We start from the raw sequence: 22,836 nt of genomic DNA on the forward strand, positions 1-22,836 counted from the left end.
TTACATGTTCTTTGTACCTTCCTACAGCCCTCTCTCCCTCCCAAGATGAGCCTGGCTGCTTAGTCTACACTACCAAATACTCAGGTGGTACTTACAGTAAGAGTGGCATTTTGTACTGTCTCAGTGGTTACTAAACCACTAGTTGGACTTCAGAAAACTTGTAACACCACACCTCAGTTCCTGAATGTTATATGGAGTCCATATTGCTAGTTAAAAATGATTTAATGGCAGCTGCCCTGAAACGCAAAAGAGTGGCCCTGTGTGCTGGCCCTCTAGACTATGTGGCCGCACAACATGCTCCAGTCCCCCTTGCTGGGGAAGACAACGGTGGAAAGGCCGTAGATGTTTTAGCATAGGTAATGTTCTTATAGCCTAACACCAGTCTTCAGAAAATAGGGTCTTTCTGATCTACAGGAATGCGTAATATTAAGCCCTGGAGTAGCACACCTCCTGTGTCATGGTTATTTTCCAGAGAAATCTGTAATTTCCCCATAGGATTTCAAAACAACCATTTGACCAGTTAAAGAAAAATCACTCATCTCTGTTGTCCCTCGGAGCTCACGTTTACTGCCCGTCTGATGCAACTTGTTCTGAAAGTACAAATGTTGCAAAAATGTTCCAGACACAAGTTTCTTGGACAGAACCCTTCGACAGACAAATTTGAAGAGGAAAGCAAGCAAAGGCACATTGGGTTATAACAGTGGTGTGAACTTGGCTGTCCTGGATAGTTTCTAATCACACAAACCCCCCCCTTGAGGTAGACATAGTGTCATTCTATTTTTCTTTATCTGAACTAAATATTCCAGCTATGGCATGTTTCAGAAAAGTCACAGCAGTCTCAGGTTTATTTAGGGTCATTTAGCCAAAGCATCTTCAAACACCCAAGAGCTTTAGCACAACTTTTATTAGAAAAATTATACATAACATCATTTAACTATTTGAGAATTTTAACCTTGATAAGAGACAAAACCTTAGACTAAAAATGTGTTAACAAGAAAATGATTAACTTTCTATAATTAAACATTCAATATATCTACAATGTCTTTTTATACAAAGGGGAAAGCATGGTTTTACAGGCACATGTTGAAAATAAAAAAGTAGCTGCAACCATTTATTTTTTACAATTATCTCTTAAAAGGTCATATTAAAACTTATCCAGTCTCACAAATTCTTTAAAACATTTTCACATAATTTTACATGGTTGGGCATATCCCAAGTCCCAAAGGAGAATCATTCACAAGTGCCAACATGACACCAGAACTTTGTGAATAATTTAGCTATTTATATACATATATATCTATAAAAAACGTTTGAAGCATAAACTTTTGCCATTCACATAATTATCGAGGGTTTCTTTTCCTTTCTTGTAACAGTAAAGCCTGTACTTTTTTTTTGCACAAGTAAAAGCATGTACAAAGTTTTTTAAAAAGCAAGTTCAAAACACAAGAATGCAGTTCAGGAAAATGAAGTAACATTTAAACAATAAATATATTAAAGGAGCTGGTACTAAATTTATGAAGCTTATGTTGTGTTCAATGAATATTAAACTAATCGCTAATTCAGCATAATTTACAGCATCATATCTTTAAGACAGATGGGTAATGAAAATATGCCTTTACATTAACTGATAAGATTGAGGACAGTGATTCATAAAATAATATCTTCAAAAGATAATTTACATTAAAATTTATATTTAAAAGTTTCAATTCCGGACCAGTTTTTGGGCCGGCTAGAAGGGAAGCAATTTCGACTTGCTCGGTATATAAGGCAGAGGGCAAAGAGTGATCAATACTGGCCCTTAAGCAAGCTTACATTTGAAAGACTGCATCAAGAATTAAACCAGTGGAGAAATGCATACTGCTATGAAAGATAAAATAAGCAACATGTGATCAACATGATGAAGCATATCTTACCCAAAACTCACTGTTCAAGGGAGAATATTCTCAATGACCAGAAAAGGAAGAGGTTGCGTGGGTCAATAGCACTGTTGTACTGGGAGACATTTTACTACAAATGCTCCCGAGTCACATTTGCCACCTTAACAGAACTAAACACTGATTGCAAATCAGGTACCTCATCCAAACGCCACAATTGTGAATTTTCACATTTTAAAAAATAAGAGTTTAAAAAAAGTCAGGCAGTGATAAATGTCAAATATTTCAACGTAAGGTAGATGCCTAAAGTCCATCCAGTGTATACAAAGTAATGACATTTGGCAAACTATATCCTTGGGCTGCAAAAATCAATGAGTTTTCAAATTCCAGTATTCATAGCCAACATGTTGGTTGATGAAAGTATCAAAATCGCCACCACTGTCACGAATGCTTGCTTTCCTTTTGTCACAATTTAAAGGGTCCGTGAAGCATTCCTTTTTCTGCCTTATTATTCAAGTCCGCAAACCCCTGTGGTTTCCATAAAAATAGATGTGCTCACACAAAAAAAAAACTGTACAGACGATAAACACCCTAGATCATATGCAACAATCTAAGCGCCCTACACATGGGGGCAATGCATTCAGCTAGCGAAAGTCACACTAGCCATTTAAGTCCAATTCTTTAAATTATGTGGAATCTTGGTCCTGGTGTTGCAATGATGTCACTATATGGCTCAGGTTGCGTCAGCTCGATAGCTTGTTGCTTTTTAAGTACCAAAAAACTGTAGAACTTTGCTGCGGCTTGCTTTTTGTTAGTGTTCACACAGAGCTCAAGCAAACTTATAGATTCTGCCCCAGTTTTAGCCAGAACTCTCTGTAAATGAAACAGATCAAGATTACCATTCAGACACCATATTTCATGCAATATTACTGTTCTAAAGAGGGGATGGAGTGCACGTAGACCACAAGCATGAAAAGAAGCGGCTTGCATTATACTACTTTTTACTAGGTCACAAACCAACTAAGTACTAAATAAAACTAAAGATCAAGTTACTTGCCTGCAACTGTTTTCCAGCATGGGTCTGGCATGGATTCACATGCTCTTTAATATTCGTCGTCCGGCTGGGAATGCTCGGTAAAAGAAAAATTAACTGTCTGTCTTTCCTAAACCAATCACTGAGCTCTGGGTCATAGTGTCCACAGCCAATGACTGCCCTTTGACTAAGCCCCTCCCCAGGCAACCATCTTCAGATTTGGTAACATGTAAAGTGGCACTATGACCAAGAAGAGACACAGAGGGGCAGGAGGGAAGGTTGCCATGTGAATTCATGCTAGTCCCATGCTGGAGAACAGTTACAGGTAAGTAACTTGGTCCTTCTCCAGCATGGGGTCTGGCATGGATTCACATGCTCATGAAGAATAATTATAAGTTACTCACCATAGTGACTAACATCATACTGCATCTGCGTCCCTTCCAAAAGATGGGCGATGGAACCTTTTTCATCAGAAAAAAATCTTCCTTTAAATTTAGAGGCGCGATGGGGTGCAGCCCTGGGAGCATGCGCTACCCTGACTCTGCCCTCTGGCACCACACCCGAGTCCCCATAGATGCGTCGACAATAGGTTAATATTGCCTAATGACACCAGTTTTATTAGGTGGTGGGACGTATACTTAGGAAAGGGGACTAAGTACTTTAGACACTACGGTGAGTAACTTCTAATTACTCTTACATCCCTTAGGGAGAATTCTCAAAAATGTGCCAATTCCCTTCACCTTAGAGACCCCCAGCAACTTTGCTGGATTTTGAGGCCTTGATTTTTTTTATCTCGAGAGTGTGCCCCTTTTTCCCCACTCATGTATTTTGATGTGGTTTTACTCATGTTTTCTTTGGTTATGGATTCTAACCAACTCCATAGGCATCTTTTCATTTGTGTCACACAGCACCCTCAGCGCAATGGCACAGGGAAGCCTGTTCAGGCTTTCACAAGGTTCAAATACCTTCTCTGGGATAAACTACTGTTTCCAAGAGTAAGTAAAGTGAAATTGACATTACTAGTCTTTAAAATTCCTAGACCTAGCACATCCTATCTTACAATAGAGTGCTGGAGGGGTTACATTAGTATCCCCTGTGTCTCGATACTCATGTAGCAGTCAAATGCTACCCTGTCCTCTTAGAGTGGCTGGTGGCAGTGGTTTTACAACTACCATGATTTGTCCCGACCGCAAACTATTCGTAGCTCTGGAAACATTAGGTTTGGCCTATTTGTTCATTTGCCTTTGGCGGGCTTCAGGAGTTCCTCTGGCGCCAGCGTGTCTGGGGGGGCAGGAAGTGAGGGAGGAGCCCAAAACTCCCTGTGCTTCGTCCCCTAGGAGACCCAAATGCACACTGTGGCGATTGGCTGGCCAACTGTCCAGCAAGGCCAGCCACCCTGCTGGGTGAGTGACAGGCTAGAATGAATGGGAGAGAACTGAATAAAAGGTGAGTCTCTTGGCTTGGAAGGCAGAGTCGACCACTGGAACGAAGGAACCAAAGATCATCTTGAAGAGGATGGCTGCTGCAACTCCTGGACCGTTGAAGCCCTGCTGCAGGTCCGAATTGCCAAGTTCACAGACAGAGAAGCCCCTGCAAGGACGAGTTCTCCCTTTGAGTTGGTGGGACCAATCAACTTACAAGTAAGCCACCTGGCAACCACCTCGGAGCTGGTTGAATTTCCTCAGAGTTGCTGCAGGAAACCGTAGGACCAGGGAGAGGGACACCAGTTTGTGTGCGTTACTCACAGCCACTGAAATTGAAGTTTGCCAGTTACGAGCTTTTGACTTTTCAAGTGCAGTGCAGGAGTCCCCCGACTGAGGCCCAGGAACAGCAAGATCAGCAGGAACTGCCAGGCACAGAAGTCATCAGCTGGCTCTTTCTTCATTGTAAGGTACTGTGAAACAAGACAGTACTTGCCTCACCGTGAAAGTGGTTGGAACTTTTGCAACTCACAGGCCTAATCAGCTTGTGACCAAACATATGATTCTTCTTTCTACAAACTACGTCTGAGAACTTGTGCAGAGACTTTTCCGTCTAACTACCAGAACTGATTTATCCTATCCAAGACTTTAGCCCATTGCTTTGGCCTAGCCTACTGAATTGACTCTTCTGGTGAACTCAATATCTACACTAAGAAATATTGTAACCCTTTATGTTCTAATAACCTTTGCCTTTTACTCCTTACAAATTATTCTGAATGCCAACAGTAAGATATTCATGTCCCCAGTAAACTTGCTACTAAAGTTATCTGTGGTTGTAGGTTGTGTCTGTGGGCTATCCCAAAAGGGTCTTATCTGATTCAGAAACTTAGAGTGCATAGTATTGAAGTATATTTGTGTGGCACTATACGATTGCCTCCTTCTATTTAATGTTTTAGAACTGACAAATACATTAATAAGAATTTATCAAAGAAACCGAGTTTATTTAAACACCTCTGATTGTAGACCTCTGTGTAACGTCATTACTGCTCACATTTCCCTTCTCGAGATAAGCCTGGCTGCTCAAAACGCTACCAAAACTGTAGTACAGACTTCTATCAAAGGTTGGTTTGCTTACACCCGTCATCATAGTTGCTTGTAGTGTTTCCAGAGGGTACTGCATTCAAACTTTGCCCAACAGTCCCATCCCCTTTCCTCCATACTGCATGGGCGATTACAACTGAGTAGCCCCAGGGTGGAGCGGATACCTTCCTTAAACAGGTTTCTAAGAACCGCCTCTCTGAAAGCTGCATCTGATCTAGAGCCGGCATCCAAACAGTAATGCTTGCAGAAAGCCGAAGGGGTGGCCCAAGTGGCTGCCGTGCTTATTACCTGCCAGGGGACATGCCGCTGGAAGGTGATGGCCGTTGCCTTGGCTCTGACTGCATGGGCATGCATGCTGGCCGGTAGTGGCTTATGCTGCCCCCTCGTAGGCTTCTTTGATGGCCGAGACCATCCACCGGGCTATGGTGGCCTTGGATCCCCGATACCCGGGTCTTGAACCACCAAAGGTGATAAATAGGGTGTCCGACTTGCGGAAGCCCTTAGTACTGTCCAAGTAGAATTTCAGTGCCCGCCTGACATCCAAGTAGTGCAGGACTGTCTGTGCCTCGTCCTTAGGATCTGCGAAGAACGTAGTCAGCACCATGTCCTTGTTTATGTGAAACGCAGACCGTACCTTAGGCAGGAAAGCTGGGTGTGTCCGGAGGACCACCTTCCCCCTGTATAACGTAGTGTATGGTTCCGAGGCGACCAGCGCCTGGATTTCACTGATTCTGCGAGCCGAGGTGAGGCCGACCAACAAGGCCGTCTTAATGGTGACCAGCCTGATGTCCGCGGACACCAGTGGTTCGAAAGGTTTGTCCAAACTCTTGATGGGCTGGTCAAGCCTGGCGAGACCCGCTAATGTCTCCTGACAATTGGGTTAGAAGAAGAAAAACTCTCCTCCGAGTTTCTGTATGCCCAAATGGATGCCAACTATGTGTGGCAAGTGTCCACCTGCATACCTGAATGGGTGAGATGCGCCGAAAAGGAGAGCACGTTGTCCAGGCAACAGTTTAGAGGGTGTAAGCCCTTCAAGTCTGCCCAGTGACAGAACCTGGTACACTCTTTTATACTGGGCCCTAGTAGATTTGCTCCTGGTGTCCTATACGATTTCTAGATTAGCCCGAGAGGTTGAGATGTCCTAGCGTGACCGGTTCAAGAACCTTGCTGTGAGGGCTGTTAGGCAAGATTGTATGCAGTGCACTACAACAACCCTGACCTCCTGGCAATAAGAAACCAACCTTTGGTATAAGCTTGTACTACACAGGTTGTTAGCGTGTTGAGCAGCCAGGCTTCTCTCAAGAGGGGTCAATGTGAGCTGTAGGGGAGTTACATAGATTCACAGTGGCAAGTATTCAAATAAACACTTGCACACAAGGTTTCTTGAATAAACCATTATTAATTTTGTCAGTTGAATAAGCCTTCTTCAGAAGGGAGCAATATAAAAGCAACACACAAATACACTCCAAAAACTGTACACTCTTAGTACAGGGATGGCCCACAGTCGCAACCTACACCCTCTGGTGACTTTAATAGCTAGGGTGCTGGGGACATGAATATTTTACTGTTTGCATTTAGATTGCTCTTAGAACCTGGTCAAAGGAAAAGGTTATTAGAACAAACAAGAGACCACAAACATTAAGTAGACAAATACTTTTGGATCCTTTAAGCAGAGTCATTCAGTATAACAGGCTAAGCCAAAGTCAATGGGCAAAAGTCTTATATGGGCTGAAGCACTCCTGGTAGGCAAGTAGAAAAGTCTTTGCACAGTGTTTTAGAAGTCTTTGAAGAAGGAACAAGTTACTTACCTGTAACTGTTGTTCTCCAGCATGGGTCTGGCATGGATTCACATGCTCATGAATATTCCCCGTCGTCAGGCTGGGAATCCTCGGTAAAGAAAAAAAAACAGTATCAGTTTCGTTTCTGATCTGTCTTTCGTAGTAATAACCAATCACTGGTCTCTGCGTCATACTGACCACAGCCAATGACTGCCCTCTACCTAAGCACCGCCTCTGGCAGCCATCTTCAGATTTGGAAGCACGTGAAGTGGCAGTATGACCAAGTGAAGAGCCGCAGAGGGGTAGGCGGGAGGGTTCGCATGTGAATCCATGCCAGACCCATGCTGGCGAACAACAGTTACAGGTAAGTAACTTGTTCCTTCTCCAGCATGGGGTCTGGCATGGATTCACATGCTCATGAATAAAGAATACATAGCAGTACACACATGCACAACCACGGGAGGTGGCAAAGGCTCAACATTAAGCATTACATCAAACTCAACATCAAGCAATCTTACCTCCTCACCAGGCTCACCTCAGGCGAACAGGTTGCGCAGCACTGCTTGGCCGACCCTGGACTCCTCCCTGGAATCCCGATCGACGCAGTAGAATTTCGTGAAGGTGTGCGTCGACCTCCACGTAGCAGCCCTGCATACGTCCAGCAGGGGCACACCAGAAAGGAACGCCGTGGTAGCTGCGATCGCTCTGGTGGAATGGGCTCTCGGACGGCCAGGCAGCGGTCGGTTTGCCAACCGATGACAGTACATGATACAGCCGGAGAGCCATCTGGAAATGGAAGCCTTCGAGAGAGCCTTCCCCTGATTGACAGGTCCAAAGTTCACAAAGAGTTGTGACGTCTTCCGAAAACACTTCGTGCGGTCCACGTAGAACTTCAGCGCTCTAGCCACATCCAGCGAGTGCAAAGTCCTCTCAGCCGGCGACGAAGGCGACGGGAAGAACACAGGCAACACCAAGGGTTCGTTGAGATGGAAGTCCGACGGTACCTTGGGCATGAAAGAGGGGTGCGCCCTGAGCACTACCCTTGTGTCGTGAAAAGTCAAGTACGGGGCCTTGCAGGAAAGGGCCTGGATCTCTCCCACCCGTCGTGCGGAGGTGATGGCCACAAGAAACGCTGTTTTCCACGACAGAAACTTCAACGGGGCCGAGTGCAGAGGCTCGAACAGAGGTCCCATGAGCTTGGTCAGCACCACGTTGAGCTCCCACGCCGGGGCCGGCGCCTTCACCGGCGGGAACGATCTGAACAGTCCCTTCATGAACTCTTTCACCAGACGATGAGACCACAAGGACGTCCGGCCCGTGGTTCTGGTGTATCGGGAGATCGCAGCAAGATGAATCTTGATGGACGCGTGTGCCAGTCCAGCTTTGGCCAGCGTCAGCAGGTACGGCAGTACCTGGGGAGCCGTAATCCGTAGAGGGTTAATCTTCTGTGCGTGGCCCCAGACAGAGAAGCTCTTCCATTTGTGTCCGTAGCATTTAAGAGTCGAGGACGCCCTGGCCTTTGCAAGAACCTCTCTGCAGTCAGCCGGTATGTCGTATCCTCCAAACTCTAGCGCTGCAGGAGCCAGGCCTGCAAGTTCAGCGATTTCGGGTCGTGGTGGAGGATGGCGCCTCCTTCCCTGGAGAGTAGATCCGTGTCCACCGGCAGCTTGATTGGCGGGGACGCTGACAAGTCCAGAAGGTCCGGGAACCATATCTGCCTCGGCCACGCAGGTGCGACGAGGATCATCCTGCACCGTGACCTCTTGAGCTGGTTGACGAGCCGGATTAGCAGTGGCAAAGGAGGGAACGCGTAGAGGAACAGGCCCTCCCAGGGGAACGAGAAGGCATCGCCCATGCTCCTCACCTGGGGAAACCTGCTGGCGAACCTCCGGCACTTGGAGTTCGTCGCCGTCGCGAACAGGTCGATCTGGGGTGTGCCCCACCGTCGGAAGAGGCGATCCACTAGATCCTGCCGTAGTTCCCACTCGTGGCACGAGCGCAGCTCCCTGCTGAGTGAGTCGGCGATGGTGTTTTTTATCCCTGCCAGATGAAACTGCACCAGAAACATCCTTTGGGCGACGGCCCAATGCCACAGGTCCTGCGCGCCTCCTTGGACAGCGCTGGAGACCTGGTTCCGCCCTGTTTCCTGATGTAAAACATGGTGGTGGTGTTGTCGGTGAAGATCCTCACCACCTTGCCCTTGAGGGACGGAAGGAAGGACCTGAGGGCCCAGAACACTGCACGGAGCTCCAGGACGTTGATGGAGGAACTTCTCCGTCGGGAGCCAAAGGCCTCTCGCGTACAGATTTTCGGTGTGCGCTCCCCACCCTTCCAGGGCGGCATCCGTGGTCACTGTCTCCTGGTGGTCTGGGGTCTGGAAGTCCATGCCCGCCGTCAGATGCGCGCGGTTGCCCCACCACCGGACCGCTCGGCGGAAACTCTCGTCGAGTGTGATCCTCTCCTCGAAGCCGCCCGTCGTTTGGATCCAGCGCGCGTCCAGGAACTCCTGCAACGGGCGCATCCGGAGCCTGCACATGGGAATGAGGTAGATGCAAGAAGACATCATTCCGAGGAGGGACTTGATGGACCTCACCTTGGCCGCGTCGGAAACCAACATCCGCTGTACCTTGCCCAGGATGGACCTGGTCCTTTCCTCCGACGGGGAGGCCAGAAGGGACACTGTCGAGCTTCGCTCCCAGAAACAGTGCGTTTTGCGCGGGTACCAGGTGGGACTTGGCGTAGTTCACGGAGAATCCCAGGTCCGAGAGAAGTTGGACGGTCCTTGCCGTGTGTTCCACGGCGAGCTCCCTCGTCTTGGCTCGAATGAGCCAGTCGTCCAGGTAGGGGTAGACGTGGATCCCCTCGCGGCGCAGCTGCGCCGCCACCGGTGCAAGGCACTTGGTGAATACCCTGGGTGCCGACCGTAGTCCGAAGGGAAGGGCTTTGAACTGGTAGTGACGCCCTTGGACCACAAACCTGAGGAATTTTCGGTGCCCCTTTAGGATGGGAATATGGAAGTAGGCATCCTCCAAATCCAACGACGACAGGAAGTCTCCTTCCTCCAGCTGCCCCAGGACGTGCTGGAGAGTGACCATCCGGAACTTCTGCGCCTTGATGAACTTGTTCAGACGTCGCAGGTCTAGGATGGGGCGCCATCCTCCAGTCTTCTTTACGAGGAAGTATCTAGAGTAAACTCCGGAGCCCCGAAGCCTCTTTGGGACGAGTTCGATGACGCCCTTCCTGAGCATCGCCTTTACCTCCAGAAGAAGCTGAGGGACGTGAAGCTCTTTCCTGGCCACGGGGGGGGACGCGCGGGCACCTTCTTTGAAACTCGAGCGCGTGGCCCCGGGCTAAGGCGTCCAGCACCCAACGGTCGGTGGAGATGGACTCCCACACGCTGATGAAGCTCGCCAGCCGGCCTCCCACCGGGGTGCTTCGGTGGGGGCCCGACCCCACGGCCGGTTCAATCCTGTTTCGACGAGGCTTTGCCGCCTTGACCTCCTTGGCGACGACGGCGGGGTCCGCCAGACTTGCCTCGTCCTCTGTAGGCCTCCTGAGACGACGAGCGGGCCGCTTGACGGTAGGTGGAGAAACCGCCGCCGGAACCTTTGGAGGCACCCTTGCCTCCGCTGCTCCGAAAGGGCGTCCGTCGTTGCCGCAGAACCCCAAGGGCCCGGGCCGTCTCAGTGTCCGCTTTAATGGCCTGGAGGGAATCGTCCACTGTTTTCCCAAACAGGTTGTTCCCATCGAACGGCATGTCCAGGACTCTGGTCTGTACGTCTTGACGGAAGTCCGTAGCCTTGAGCCATCCACGCCGCCTAAGGCACACGCCGTTGTCCAACTGGCGAAACCCAGTGTCGGCGATGTCCGTCGCAATAGTGATGGCGTGGTCCGACGCCACCTCGCCTTCCTGTAGGATCTCCAGGGCATCCGCCCTCTTGTCGTCCGGTAGGAAGTCCAGCAGGGGAGCTAGTTTGTACCATAACTCCCTGTCGTAGCGGGCCACGATAGCCAAGGCGTTGGCCGCTTTAATCTGCCGACGAGATGACCCAGCGTCCCATAGCGTCCAATTTCTTTCCCTCGCCGTCCGGTGGGGAAGTCGATGTGGAGGCCGCACCCCCCCCCCGCTTTCTTCCTGGCCGCCGCGGAGACGACGGAGTCCGGGGTAGGCTGCGCAAGGAGGCACAGGGGGGCCGCGTCCGGGACCCGGTACTTCTTCTCGTACCGGTCTCTTCTAGCTGGCGTCGTGGAAGGGTTCTTGAGGAGGGCGAGGTCCTCATCCCAAATGTCGTCCAGTAGAGGCACTGCGAGGACCGTCTTCCTCTTGGCCTCGCGCCGTTGATAAAGGAATCCTTCCTTTTTCTTCTCCTCAGGGCAGAGTTGGAAAAGCTCGGATGCCCTGGCGATCATGGAGTGGAACGATCCAAACTCGTCGGGCGGAGAAGCCCTGGTGGGAGGTGACGACGGTAGATCCTCGTCGTATACCTCGTCGTCCGTACCCGTCGCTGCCGTGTCAGTCCCCGTATCATCCCCTCGGGTGGACGGGGAGGAGGGCTGGACGGGGCACGACGGCTGAAAAGGAGGTGGAGGGTGAATCCTCCTTTTCTTGGGCGGGGGAGCACCAGAAGGTCCCGGTTCAGGATCCCCCGACGGGAGAGGTTCCTCCGTCGGCAATGGTAGTCTCGTCCTTATCTCAGAACAAAAAGGACTGTATAGCCAACAAAATGGCCGCCGAGTTGTCTTGCGGCACTGGCAGAGGGGAATCCGACGGGCGATCAGGGGCCCCGTCGTCACCTGCGTCGGGATCCATCCCAACGGGCCGGTCCTTCTTCCACGCCAAGGCCGTGGCTTAAGACCTCAATCAGCTCTTCCTCTGAGGTTGAGGCCGAATCTACGACGACGCCCTGCCCCCCCTTTTTCTTCCCCGCCGGGGGTTTCACGGGGGTCCTATCGATGGGCACAAAAGAGGACTCCCTCCGACGTGGCAGGGAGACTGAGCCCCGAGGTCGCCACCACTGGTGTAGCCTCCACAGGCTGAGCCAGGGCCGCCGCGACAGTATCGATAGAGGGCTTGGCCGGATGGATTAAGGCCTTCACCACCTTAGGTGCGCTCACCGCCTTATCCTTGAGGGGGGGGGGACACTGCCTCGCTCCCCCTCCGATGGGGCCTTCGAGCTCGACCGGGGCCTCTCCAGGAGCTTCGCCGGGTGCTCGCCCTTCCTCTTACCCGACCCAGAGCGTTGGCTCGTGGTTGAAGGTGCCGGGGAGGGTGAGCCCTGCCTGGCGCCCGTAGAGCCCGACCGTTCGGCGCTCCCGGTGCCAGCGGACTCGCGGTGCTTGGCCTTGTGTTGGACCCCCGTCGCCGGGGCGTCCTCAAAGGTCTTAGAAGACCGCTCGGATTTCTTCCTCTTCTTCTCGCCTGACGGGCTCTTCCCTTCCAGCCAGTTGGCGAGACGTTGATGGCGGTCCTTCATGGTCCGCTCCGACATGTTGCCGCAAAACGCACAGTCCTTCTCCACGTGCGTCTTGTCCTCATGTAAGCAGTAGAGACAAAAGGAGTGTTCGTTCTCCTTAAAGACGTTCTGCAGCTGGCATCCAGGGCAGATCCTGAACAGCTTTCCGGGCGTCGAGCTTCCCTTCTCCTGGGCCATGTCCAGGCCTGAGAAACTTCTGGAGTCCTCCAAAAGCGTAGCTCGACGAAATCTTCACCCTTGAGGGGCGCAGACGAATCCGACACGGGTCCCCGTTGATCGGATGGAGAGTCGGTGGAGCTTGAGGCTCTTTTGACCGAAAAAAATGAAGTTTTTGAGAAAAAACGTGAAAAAATAGCACTAACGCTCGAGAGCAATAGCACGAGGATCCCAACACATGAACGTGCGGTAAAAATCTGAAGATGGCACCTCCCCCACTTCCTGCCCACCCCAGACACCCTGGAGCATTCGCACATTGAGAATTCTCCCCAACAGATGCCTGCTCTCCTGAGCTGAGACAGCACTTGGCTGACTCAAGAGATTGATCCCAATAAGCTAGCAAAGGCTGCTGACTTGTGGGTTGCCAACAGGGCTACTTCACAAGGATTCTGTGGGCACTCATAAAAAGGATGAGGGGCAAGTAGCGCAAGAAAGATGACGGAGTATTCTAAAACCTCCCATCCAAAAGAGGGCCACAGACATAAAAGGATAAGCCACATGGGAAACCAGGTCAGTCTAGTGAAACCTCCGATGTAAAACCAGAGGGAGGTCAGCAGAAACCCTCATTTGTCAAAAAATTTGGAAAATGTTATGCTTGTGGGTCAACTGACCATGTGAAAGGTGATCCAGATGTAGGGGTAAACCTTCAGGGGTCCACACTGCCTCCTTAGCCTTCATCCCTGAGGGAGACGTACATATGGCAAGTGGAAACTCAACTAATGGCTGAAGGCCCCATTGGAGTCTGCCAGTGTTTGTGTCCTTGGGTCTGTGGGAACAGCAGAATGTAGAAGTCTATAACTCTATACCAGATAACTCAAGAATACTACAAGTACAGTGTACTTGTAAATGGTCAGGAGACCACTGCCATTAGAGACACTGGGGCCAGCATCACGGTGGTGGATGAAACCTTTTTCAAACCTGAGGATGTTGCTAAGGCACCCAAAAGGTCCCATTCAGCTTGCTGGAGGCCCTATCCAGATAGTTCCAATACTACCAGCTCTCATCCAGTGCAACAATACGACTAAGAATACCAGTCAGTGTACAAAGTGAGGTGCCTGGGAGAGTCCTGCTAGGGAATGACTTAAAAACTCTTGGAGTTGTATCGAGCACCCCCAGGCCTCCCAGTAAGAGGAAGCAGAAGCAGACTAGGAAGGCCAGAGAGCTCACCTTAAATGACTTAGTGGGTTGTTACAGAAGAACCTTAAACACCCAGTCCACAGGAAAAGCCAACTTCTATGTCCAAGAAGAAAGACAAAGGGGAAACCCAAGGTCTCAGGAAACAAGAAAGATAGCACTCCTGCGCATCAAACCAGGACATCCACGAGAGGACAGACTACTCCACCAGCTGAGACGGAGTGTGAGGTCCAACTGGAAGAGGTTGAGTCAGCTACTGATGATACAGAGCTGGAAGAAGACCTCCCGCCCCTGTTGGAGATCTGGATCCTAAAAACCATCCTGAACTGCAGTCTTTAATGGCAAAAGGTGCCCCCTGTAGGGCAGACTTCAGCAGAGGTCAAAGAGAGTGTCCTACTCTTGAAGGACTTCGCCAACAGGCAGCTTTCCAGGAAGGGTAAGAGCCAGGGAAGCACAGGTTATACTGGGAGGATTGCCAACTCTACAGTGAACCTATTGAGTCTACCCAAGAAGACTACAGAAGACTTGTAGTGCCCCAGGAGGCAAGACCCCAGTTTATACAGTAAGCAGCTGTTCGCTAAGGTTTTAAGAAGACCAACGAAAGGATTTCTTTATTTTTACTGGCCTAAAATGGGGTCTGATGTAGATAAATTATGTAGAAGCTGTCACTTGTCAGACATCTGGCAAGAATGTGACACCTTTAGTGCCTCTCCCAGTGGCGAGAGTCCCTTTTGAGGAGGGTAGGAATCAACATTGTTGGTCCCTTAGACCCTTCAACATCATAGAGCACCAGGGGACCACTCCGGTGGTGATAGTACGTGGTACTAACATCTTCAGGCAACCGATTTATATTGGTTGCGGTAGACCATGCTACCAGATAACCTGAAGCCATACCTATGAGGACTGTCGCAGCTCAGGCTGTGTCTAAGGCCCTACTTGGTATTTTTACCAGAGTAGGTTTTCCTAAGGAGGTTATCTCTGACGGGATCAAACCTTATGTCCTACTACATGCAGGCCATGTGGAAAAACTGGAGTGACCTACAAGTTCTCAACAGCCTATGAGCCCCAGACCAATGGGTTGGTAGAGAGGTTTCCTAGAACTATGAAGAGGATGATGGGTGCTTTAGAAGAACCCCTTAGAAGAAAGTGGGACCTACTACTGCCATGCCTTCTCTTTGCTTATATAGAAGTCCCTCAGGAAGGGGTTGGATTCAGACCCTTTGAGCTCCTCTATGGTCATCCGGTTAGAGGTCCATTGGACCTAATCAAGTTGGAGTTGGAGAGTGCTCTTTCCCACAAGCCAGTGAGAGTCACTGACTATGTGTTGGGTCTCCGAAGGAGACCGACACGCATTATGACAGAAGCTTCAGATAACTTGAAAGCAGGTCAGGCTCTGGTAAAGCAATGGCACGACCAGAAGGCAAACATGGTTGAGTTTACTTAAGACCAGATAGTTCTAGTTATGGTACCTACAAGGCAGAGGGCCTTACAGGACAAATGGATTGGACCCTTCAAGGTTGTAGGAAAACTTGGAGGTCAATTATTTGGTGTACTCAGGCAACCCTAAGGAGCCCCCCAGGGCCTTTCACACCAACCGCCTAAAGGCCTATGTCTCTAGACCAGACCTGGGCGCTTTGCTTCTAGTCTCAGGTCATGCAGAGGTTCACTCTCCTCTTGAGCAGAGGGGACAACCTTTAGATGGAAGGATAGAAGGAGTTAATCTCTCTTCTGATACAACACTGGTACAGGAGGAGTGCAAAATTCCAACTCAGTTTGCCCCTCTGTTCTCACCATCACCAGGCTTGACCCCTTGGGGCCAGCATGAGATTCTCACTGGTGACCGTTTACCTGTTAAAAGCAGAGGTTACAGAATGTCGGACTATGTAAGAACCCACATAAAGGAAGAGGTCAACAAGATGCTGGATCTCGGGGTAATAGAGCCATCTACAAGTCCATGGTCTAGTCCAGTTGTACTAGTACCAAAGACAGGATCCAAGGAGTCGAGATTATGTGTTGACTATAGAGCCCTTAATGCAGTCACCACGACTGATGCCCTTTACCCAAGACAGATGAGCTGGTGGACAAGCTTGGTTCAGCCAAGTACCTCAGTACATTTGACCTATCCCCAGGCTATTGGCAAAACGCTCTGACCATGCCAAGGAGAATACTGCATTTTCAACCCCAGGAGGCCTCTACCAGTTTAAGGTAATGCCCTTTGGACTAAAGACTACACCTGCTACATCCCAAAGGATGGTTAATCATGTTCTGAATGGGATGGAGGACTTCTGCATGGCATACTTGGATGACATTGCAGTGTTCAGGTCTACTTGGAAGGAACATATCGACCACCTGGGATATGTATTGCAGGCTCTTGAGCATGCCAAGCTGACCATAATGGCGAGTAAATGTCAAATTCGTCAGTGTAAAGCGGTCTACCTTGGACATGAGGTAGGAGGCAGTGAAATAAGGCCATTGCCTAGACAAGTACAGGATGTACAAGACTGGGCCACCCCTACTACCCAAACCCAAGTGAGAGCCTTTCTAGGTCTCACAGGTTACTATAGGAACTTCATTGAGAACTATGGGCTTCTCCCTTGAATGTGATCTCCTCACCCAAATTCCCCAAGGTCAGGTGGAATGGGTAACTACTGATTTACTGAAACGGAGTGTGTACTTTTGAGGTAAATTTAAGTGTTACATATTTGTTCCCTTCTAAAGAAGGCTTATTAAAACAGACTTAAATAATTGTTTAATCAAGAAACCTCGAGTATGTTTTATTTGGATACTTGTCACTGTGAAACTATGTTGCAACCCTACAGCTCACATTGACTCCCAATAACTTGTGTAAATACTTTTCCACTTAACTACAAGAAGTGCTTCATCCTATACAAGACTTTTGCCTATTGACTTTGGCTTAAGCTATTGTATTGAAGGACACTTCTTGGCGTATCCAAAAGTATTTGCCTGCTTAAGAATTAATGTGGTCTCTTGTTGTTCTAACTAATCTTTTCCTTGGACTTATTACTAACTGATTCTAAATGCAACAGTGATATATTAATGTCCCCAGCGGTTTATAGTCAAAATGTCGAAAACAATAATGTCGACATCCTATACATACAATGGAGGAAGTCAATTTTTCGAAAAAAAATGGTCTATTATCATAGACAATAACCCGAAATTATTGGGGGGTCTTCCCCCCCCCCCCAACCTCACCCTACATCACGAACCATCCCAGCACCCCCTCCCCTTCGTCCGTAATCACCCACTTGTCTGTTACACTAGATAAAGATAGGTTACGAAATGGTTAACACACTAGATAACATTCCTGAGTAAAGCACCTTGTTTTTGATAGCAGAAAACCAGTAACGGCTGTGGAAAACCGTCATTACCTGACAGAACATCTCTTGAGAGGTTACTTCGGGCAATTGATTACACTTCTTTCGTACTTATAACAGGAGAAAAAGTAAGACGCACTACCATTATAAAAAATAACGTGTACAATAAAACACATAGTATAAAATACCACAAAAAAACTAATTTTATGTATCATTTCAGGTGATAAAATGGAAAACAAAGTAGAATTTATAGAAAGCCAAAAGGGAGGAAAGCAGTTAATTTGGAATGGATACATATTCTATAAAGAGCTTCAGCGAAAAGAGAATTTACTGGCGCTGCACAGAATATGCGAAAAATAAATGTACAGCCCGCGCAGTAACAGTGGGAACAGAAGTAAAGGGAAAAGCTGAACACAATCATATGCCTGATCAGACAAATATAATCAGGAAAACATTAACGGAACTAAAAAGAAAAGCAATAGAACATGAGGGGGAAACTAGTGGATCTGTACTCAGAGAAGTTTGTGGCCAATTACCAACACATGTAACAGCGCAATTACCAGCTGAAAATTTAATGCAGCGCACTATTAACCGAGCCAAACATACTAGTGAAAACCTACCCCCTCCACCTACATCCTTTGAAAATATAACTATTCCGGATATTTTTAAGGTTACAGCACGAGGAGAAAATTTTTACTGTGGCTCAATTGGAATAAACAATGACAAAATCTTGGTGTTCGCTACCGCACAAAACTTTCAACATCTAAGTCAAAGCAAAAATTGGCAGAGTGACGCAACTTTTAAGGTATGCCCTCACCCGTTTTTTCAATTTTATACCGTACATGGAACAATCAATGACAAAATATTACCACGGATTTACTTTTTGATGCCAAAAAAAACAGAGGACGCATACAAAATCATATACAATAAAATTAAGGAAACTACACCAGATTCGCAACCAGAGACAATAATCATGGATTATGAAACAGCACAAATCAAGGGTTTTTCTAGCGTGTACAAAGAAACTAGAATAAAAGGATGTTTTTTTCATTTCACACAAAGTGTTTGGAGAAAAATACAAAAATTAGGTTTGGGATCAAAATATACGGAGGACAGTTACTTTCAGATTAACGTTAAGAAACTTTTTGCATTGGCTTTTGTACCGGAAAATCATGTTATTACTTATTACGAACATTTAATTGAAAGTCAGTACTATAAAAATCATGAGGATGAATGTACAAATTTACTGGACTACTTCGAGAATACCTGGATAGGCCAATTAACTAGGAGTGGCAACAGACGCAGACCGAAATACGCAATTGAATTGTGGAACTGCTACCAGTCTACCATGGACAACAAACCAAGAACAAATAACGCGTTAGAAGGCTGGCATAGCCGCATAAATAAAAATTTCAACACCCTACATCCAAATTTATGGCATTTCTTAAGAGACTTAAAATTAGAGGAACACCACCAGGAATTGAGAATTTCACAAACAATTTCTTTGGCAAATCAAGCACCGAAAACAAAAAAATACAGAGACTATGATAATAAATTAGTGCAACTAGTACAAGCATTCACAATAGAGAACAAGGACATTTACTTAGATTCTATTGCATTTAACTTAAAATGTTAAGAAGAACACTTACAGTTTATGGTCGTCAAAAATCCGTGTTGACAAAGTTGAAAAATCCCCAAAAAAAACCATAAATCCAGGTGCAAAAGGACATTGCATTAACCATGAAAAAGTGCCGATTCCAGGCTAAAATCCACAGCTTGAGTAAAAAAAAGTATCCAAAGTCCACGTAAAGTATCCAAAATCCACATTAATCCAAGATCCAAAAATTTGTTCCAGGTAAACTCGCTGCTCCATGAAAAAAAGACTACCAAGAAAGCCATATCCCAAAAAAATGAAAACATCCAGGAATGCAAAATCCAACATCCATACGGGAAAATCCATGGAATCCAAGTAGACTCGGTCCATCCGATGAAAAACCAAGAAAAAAATGATGAAAACCCCCCCCAAAAAAAAAACAATCCAAGGACCGAACGGACGAAGACGCGACCGCGGTAGAAACAAGTCGATAGTGAGCTTTAAAAATGGCGCTCACGTTTACGTTGTACTACGTACCGTGCGTAGAAAGTCAAAACAAATATACGTTAATAATTATAAACATACATTTTTAACTCGCTAGCGCCATCTACTGGTTGTTTAGTATATAACATGTTGAACTGCATTACAAACAGTTGTTGCATTTATTTATTTAACTGAAAAGAAGCATTGTTATGTTTATTTATTTATTTAATACAATACGTTGCAGTTATGTTTGCATTAAGTATTACCTATAAATACTTTTTTAGATTTAATAAACATAAAGATGAAACTAAATTATCGTCCGAGTTGTTTATTTTATATAGAATGTATTTATGTATTTATTTATGATTCGAAAAATTAATGTCGAAAATATATTATGTCGACATTTTTGTATGTCGACATTATAGATTTTCGACATTAATTTGTCGACATTTTGACTGTCGACATTATTGATGTCGACATTATGACTGCACACCGTCCCCAGCACACTAGCAATTGAAGTCACCTGAGGGTGTAGGTAGTGTCTGTGTGCCACCCCCAAAAGGGTATTATCGATTTAGAGATTTTAAGTGTGTATTTCATGACATGTATTTGAGTGTTACTATTATATTGGTCCCTTGTGAAGAAGACTTATTCTAACTGACTGATAAATAGTTTATTCAAGAAACCTTGAGTTGAAGAGTTTTTGAATACTTTTAACTGTAAATCTGTGTAACTCCACTACAGCTCACATTGACCCCTCTTGAGATAAGCCTGGCTGCTCAACACGGTACCAAAACTGTAGTACAAGCTTATACCAAAGGTTGGGTTCCCTATACCTGTAGTCAGTTGTGTGTAGTGTTCCCAGAAGGTACTGCATACAAACATTGCCTAACAGTACTTAATTCCCCCAAGATATATCTGGGCCGACTAGTATTTAAATAAACCATTTATTTTTTACAATACATAGTGTTTGTTTTTCTTTGGACCATTTGTATTACAATTGTATTTGTACCGATTCACCAGCCCCAGTCTCCCTCCTAAGAGAAGCCTGGCTGCTCAGTCTACGCTACAATGAACTCAGGTGGTACAGCCGTAAACTAATATTTGAGTCTTGTACTGCCTCAGTTCAATTTTACTAATCCCTGGGCTTCAGAAAAACTGTGCTAACAAATACACAAAAGTGAAAGTGCTCTTTGAAGTGTATTATCAAGTTTTCCTGAGTGTTCTAGTATAAACGTCAGAAGTATTTAAAGTGATTCTTGTGTAACTATAATAAACAACAAGTGTAAATGCATCTTTGCTGTGCATGTCTAACTGGATTCAGTACTTACCTACAGCTCACATCTTCCTCTTAGTATCAGTTTGTACTAACTCAGCACCTTAGAGTGGCAGAGCAGTCAGGCTTATCCTAAGAGTTGGGGGATCTACAAACCACTGGGATAGCTTAAGTCTTACTACCAGTAGGACTTTAGGAAAGCTCTGCCAACAACACCCAGTCTCCCCCACACAGCGACTCCCCCATCAGAGCTGGCTTATCCATTTTGAATTTCTGCAAGGGCAGGTACATTTGCAGGCCTGCCTGGTTCTTTTGAATAGCGAAGATACAGGAGTAAATTACCAACCCTTGTTGCACGATTGAAACTTCCTCCACCACCTGACTCGTGATAAGCGAGTGTATCTCCGCTAGGAGTGCTGGTATCCCGATCTGAGGGAAAGGAGGCGAACGGGGGGTGGGCAGAATGGGAAGACTGAAGCCCTGAGGGACTACAGATACCACCCATGGGTCGGCAAACAGTTCGCCTGGGCTGGCTGTGGAAGGCTAGTGTGCCTCCCTGTTACGGAGAATTCTCATTTCTGTGCCAATTCCTTTTAGACCCCAGCTCTTTTGCAGGAGGTGAAGGCCAGCGTTCGAGAATACCTTTTTGCCATAGGCCTCTAGGACCTTTCCCTCCTTGCCCTACAATGACTAAGTGAATGTGTTGGTAGAAAATGCCTGAGGTTTGGCATACATGAATGCTGCCGCTATGACAGAGGAAAGGCTGAGGGTGCACTGACGAGACTAGTGAATCGCCCTCCAATTGCCTGTACTTCCCATCCAGCTTCTTGTTGACCGATTGTGTGGAATGTGGCTTGGTCCATCCCTTTTTAGCAAGGGCCTCCACGTCCTTTTGTAGAGGTATGCCTGATCTGGCCTCTGCGCGGATGGCGAGGACCTCCGCTAAGACCCCCTGATTCCGGTTGCTCCTTCTGGGGGGCTGGGGAATGCCCAGGTACTCAGCCAGTCTGGCAATCCTGTTGTGGTACGCTCTTGCCAAGGAAAGGGTGTCTAGCTCTTAATCGGTGTCCTGCTGATCCTCAGTGTCTGTCTGTAGTGTCTGTGGCGTCCAATGGAAGTGTGCTACCAGGGAGTGGAGTGACTGCTGGAGGTGGAGACAATGCGGGGCATATCGATCGGTGGAGTCGGTTGCGGGTGTGGAGAGCTTCCGCTTGGAGCTGTACTGGTGCTGGTTGTGGGGCGGGCATGGGAGGGATCATGTCCTGTATGATACCCTTAAGAAAGGTTCCCATTTGTGGAAATGTGTCAAAGCACTCCTGACGGGCTGGTTGAGCTAGTTCCTGCACCGGTACCTGCGTAGGCGGATTTGTGTACGCTTGTTGTCTGTCCACACTGTCGTAAGACTAAGACGCCGCCTCGTACCACATTTGTCCCGCTGTGGTCAGATAGGTGATGCACCATGTGAGCTGTGGCGTCAAAGTTTGAGACCAGTCCTGTGGTTTCCCATCTCTGGGATTGTATGCGCATCTAGTCTGGGCGTCATTTTGTCAAGCGTCGCTTCACATGCCTCTGTGGCTTTACTGGGCCTGGGTTCGGCCTGCTTACTTTGACGCATTGGCTCGGCCACTGCCTGCACCTGTTGGCCCTTGGCCATGGAGCCGGTAGTGCTATCTGCAGTGTGTACAGGCAACACTCAGGCCTAGGTCTGGTAATAGAGCAGTGACCATCAGGACGTGTCCTGTGTTCAGGTCGCTGTTGGGCTACCTGAGCCTCAGTACCCTTGTCACCTGTAGTAGAGCCAGATTGGCCCCTCCTGCTGGCGGGCTTCCTGCAGGGTGACTGAGAAAAATATACTTGCCTTCTTGGTTTTCCTTCTCACAGTCTTTTTACATGCTCTGGTGGAGACCTGTCAAACAGCTACCTCCCCCGTGCCAATAGATTCTTAAGGGACCGGGGAGTAAGTATGTCAAGCAGCCATTCCATCCGTGGTCCCGGCCCAGGCATTGGAGGCATGTGGGTCAGATGTGGGAAACTAAACGTCGCAAGGCAGGCACCTACTGAAGACCACCTGACATGCGCCAGGGCACCAGTGGACTGTGTCCTATGAGAACTAGAAG

At 47.6% G+C, this 22,836-nt stretch overlaps 1 protein-coding gene across 1 annotated transcript in view; it reads right to left on the reverse strand.

The window, feature by feature from the left end:
- Window positions 1-886: 886 nt before the first annotated feature.
- The window catches only part of RAD21 (RAD21 cohesin complex component), a 359,826-nt gene continuing 337,876 nt past the window's right edge, over window positions 887-22,836 (reverse strand). Inside the window, exon 14 of the mRNA XM_069621538.1 lies at window positions 887-2,747. Within this exon, the coding sequence (XP_069477639.1) occupies window positions 2,556-2,747 (192 nt within the window). The 3' untranslated portion in view covers window positions 887-2,555. The remainder of the gene's footprint in view (window positions 2,748-22,836) is intronic.

The sequence above is a fragment of the Ambystoma mexicanum genome, chromosome 5q, assembly GCF_040938575.1.
Source record: "Ambystoma mexicanum isolate Mex_15411 chromosome 5q, UKY_AmexF1_1, whole genome shotgun sequence".
NCBI classification, from domain to species: domain Eukaryota; kingdom Metazoa; phylum Chordata; class Amphibia; order Caudata; family Ambystomatidae; genus Ambystoma; species Ambystoma mexicanum.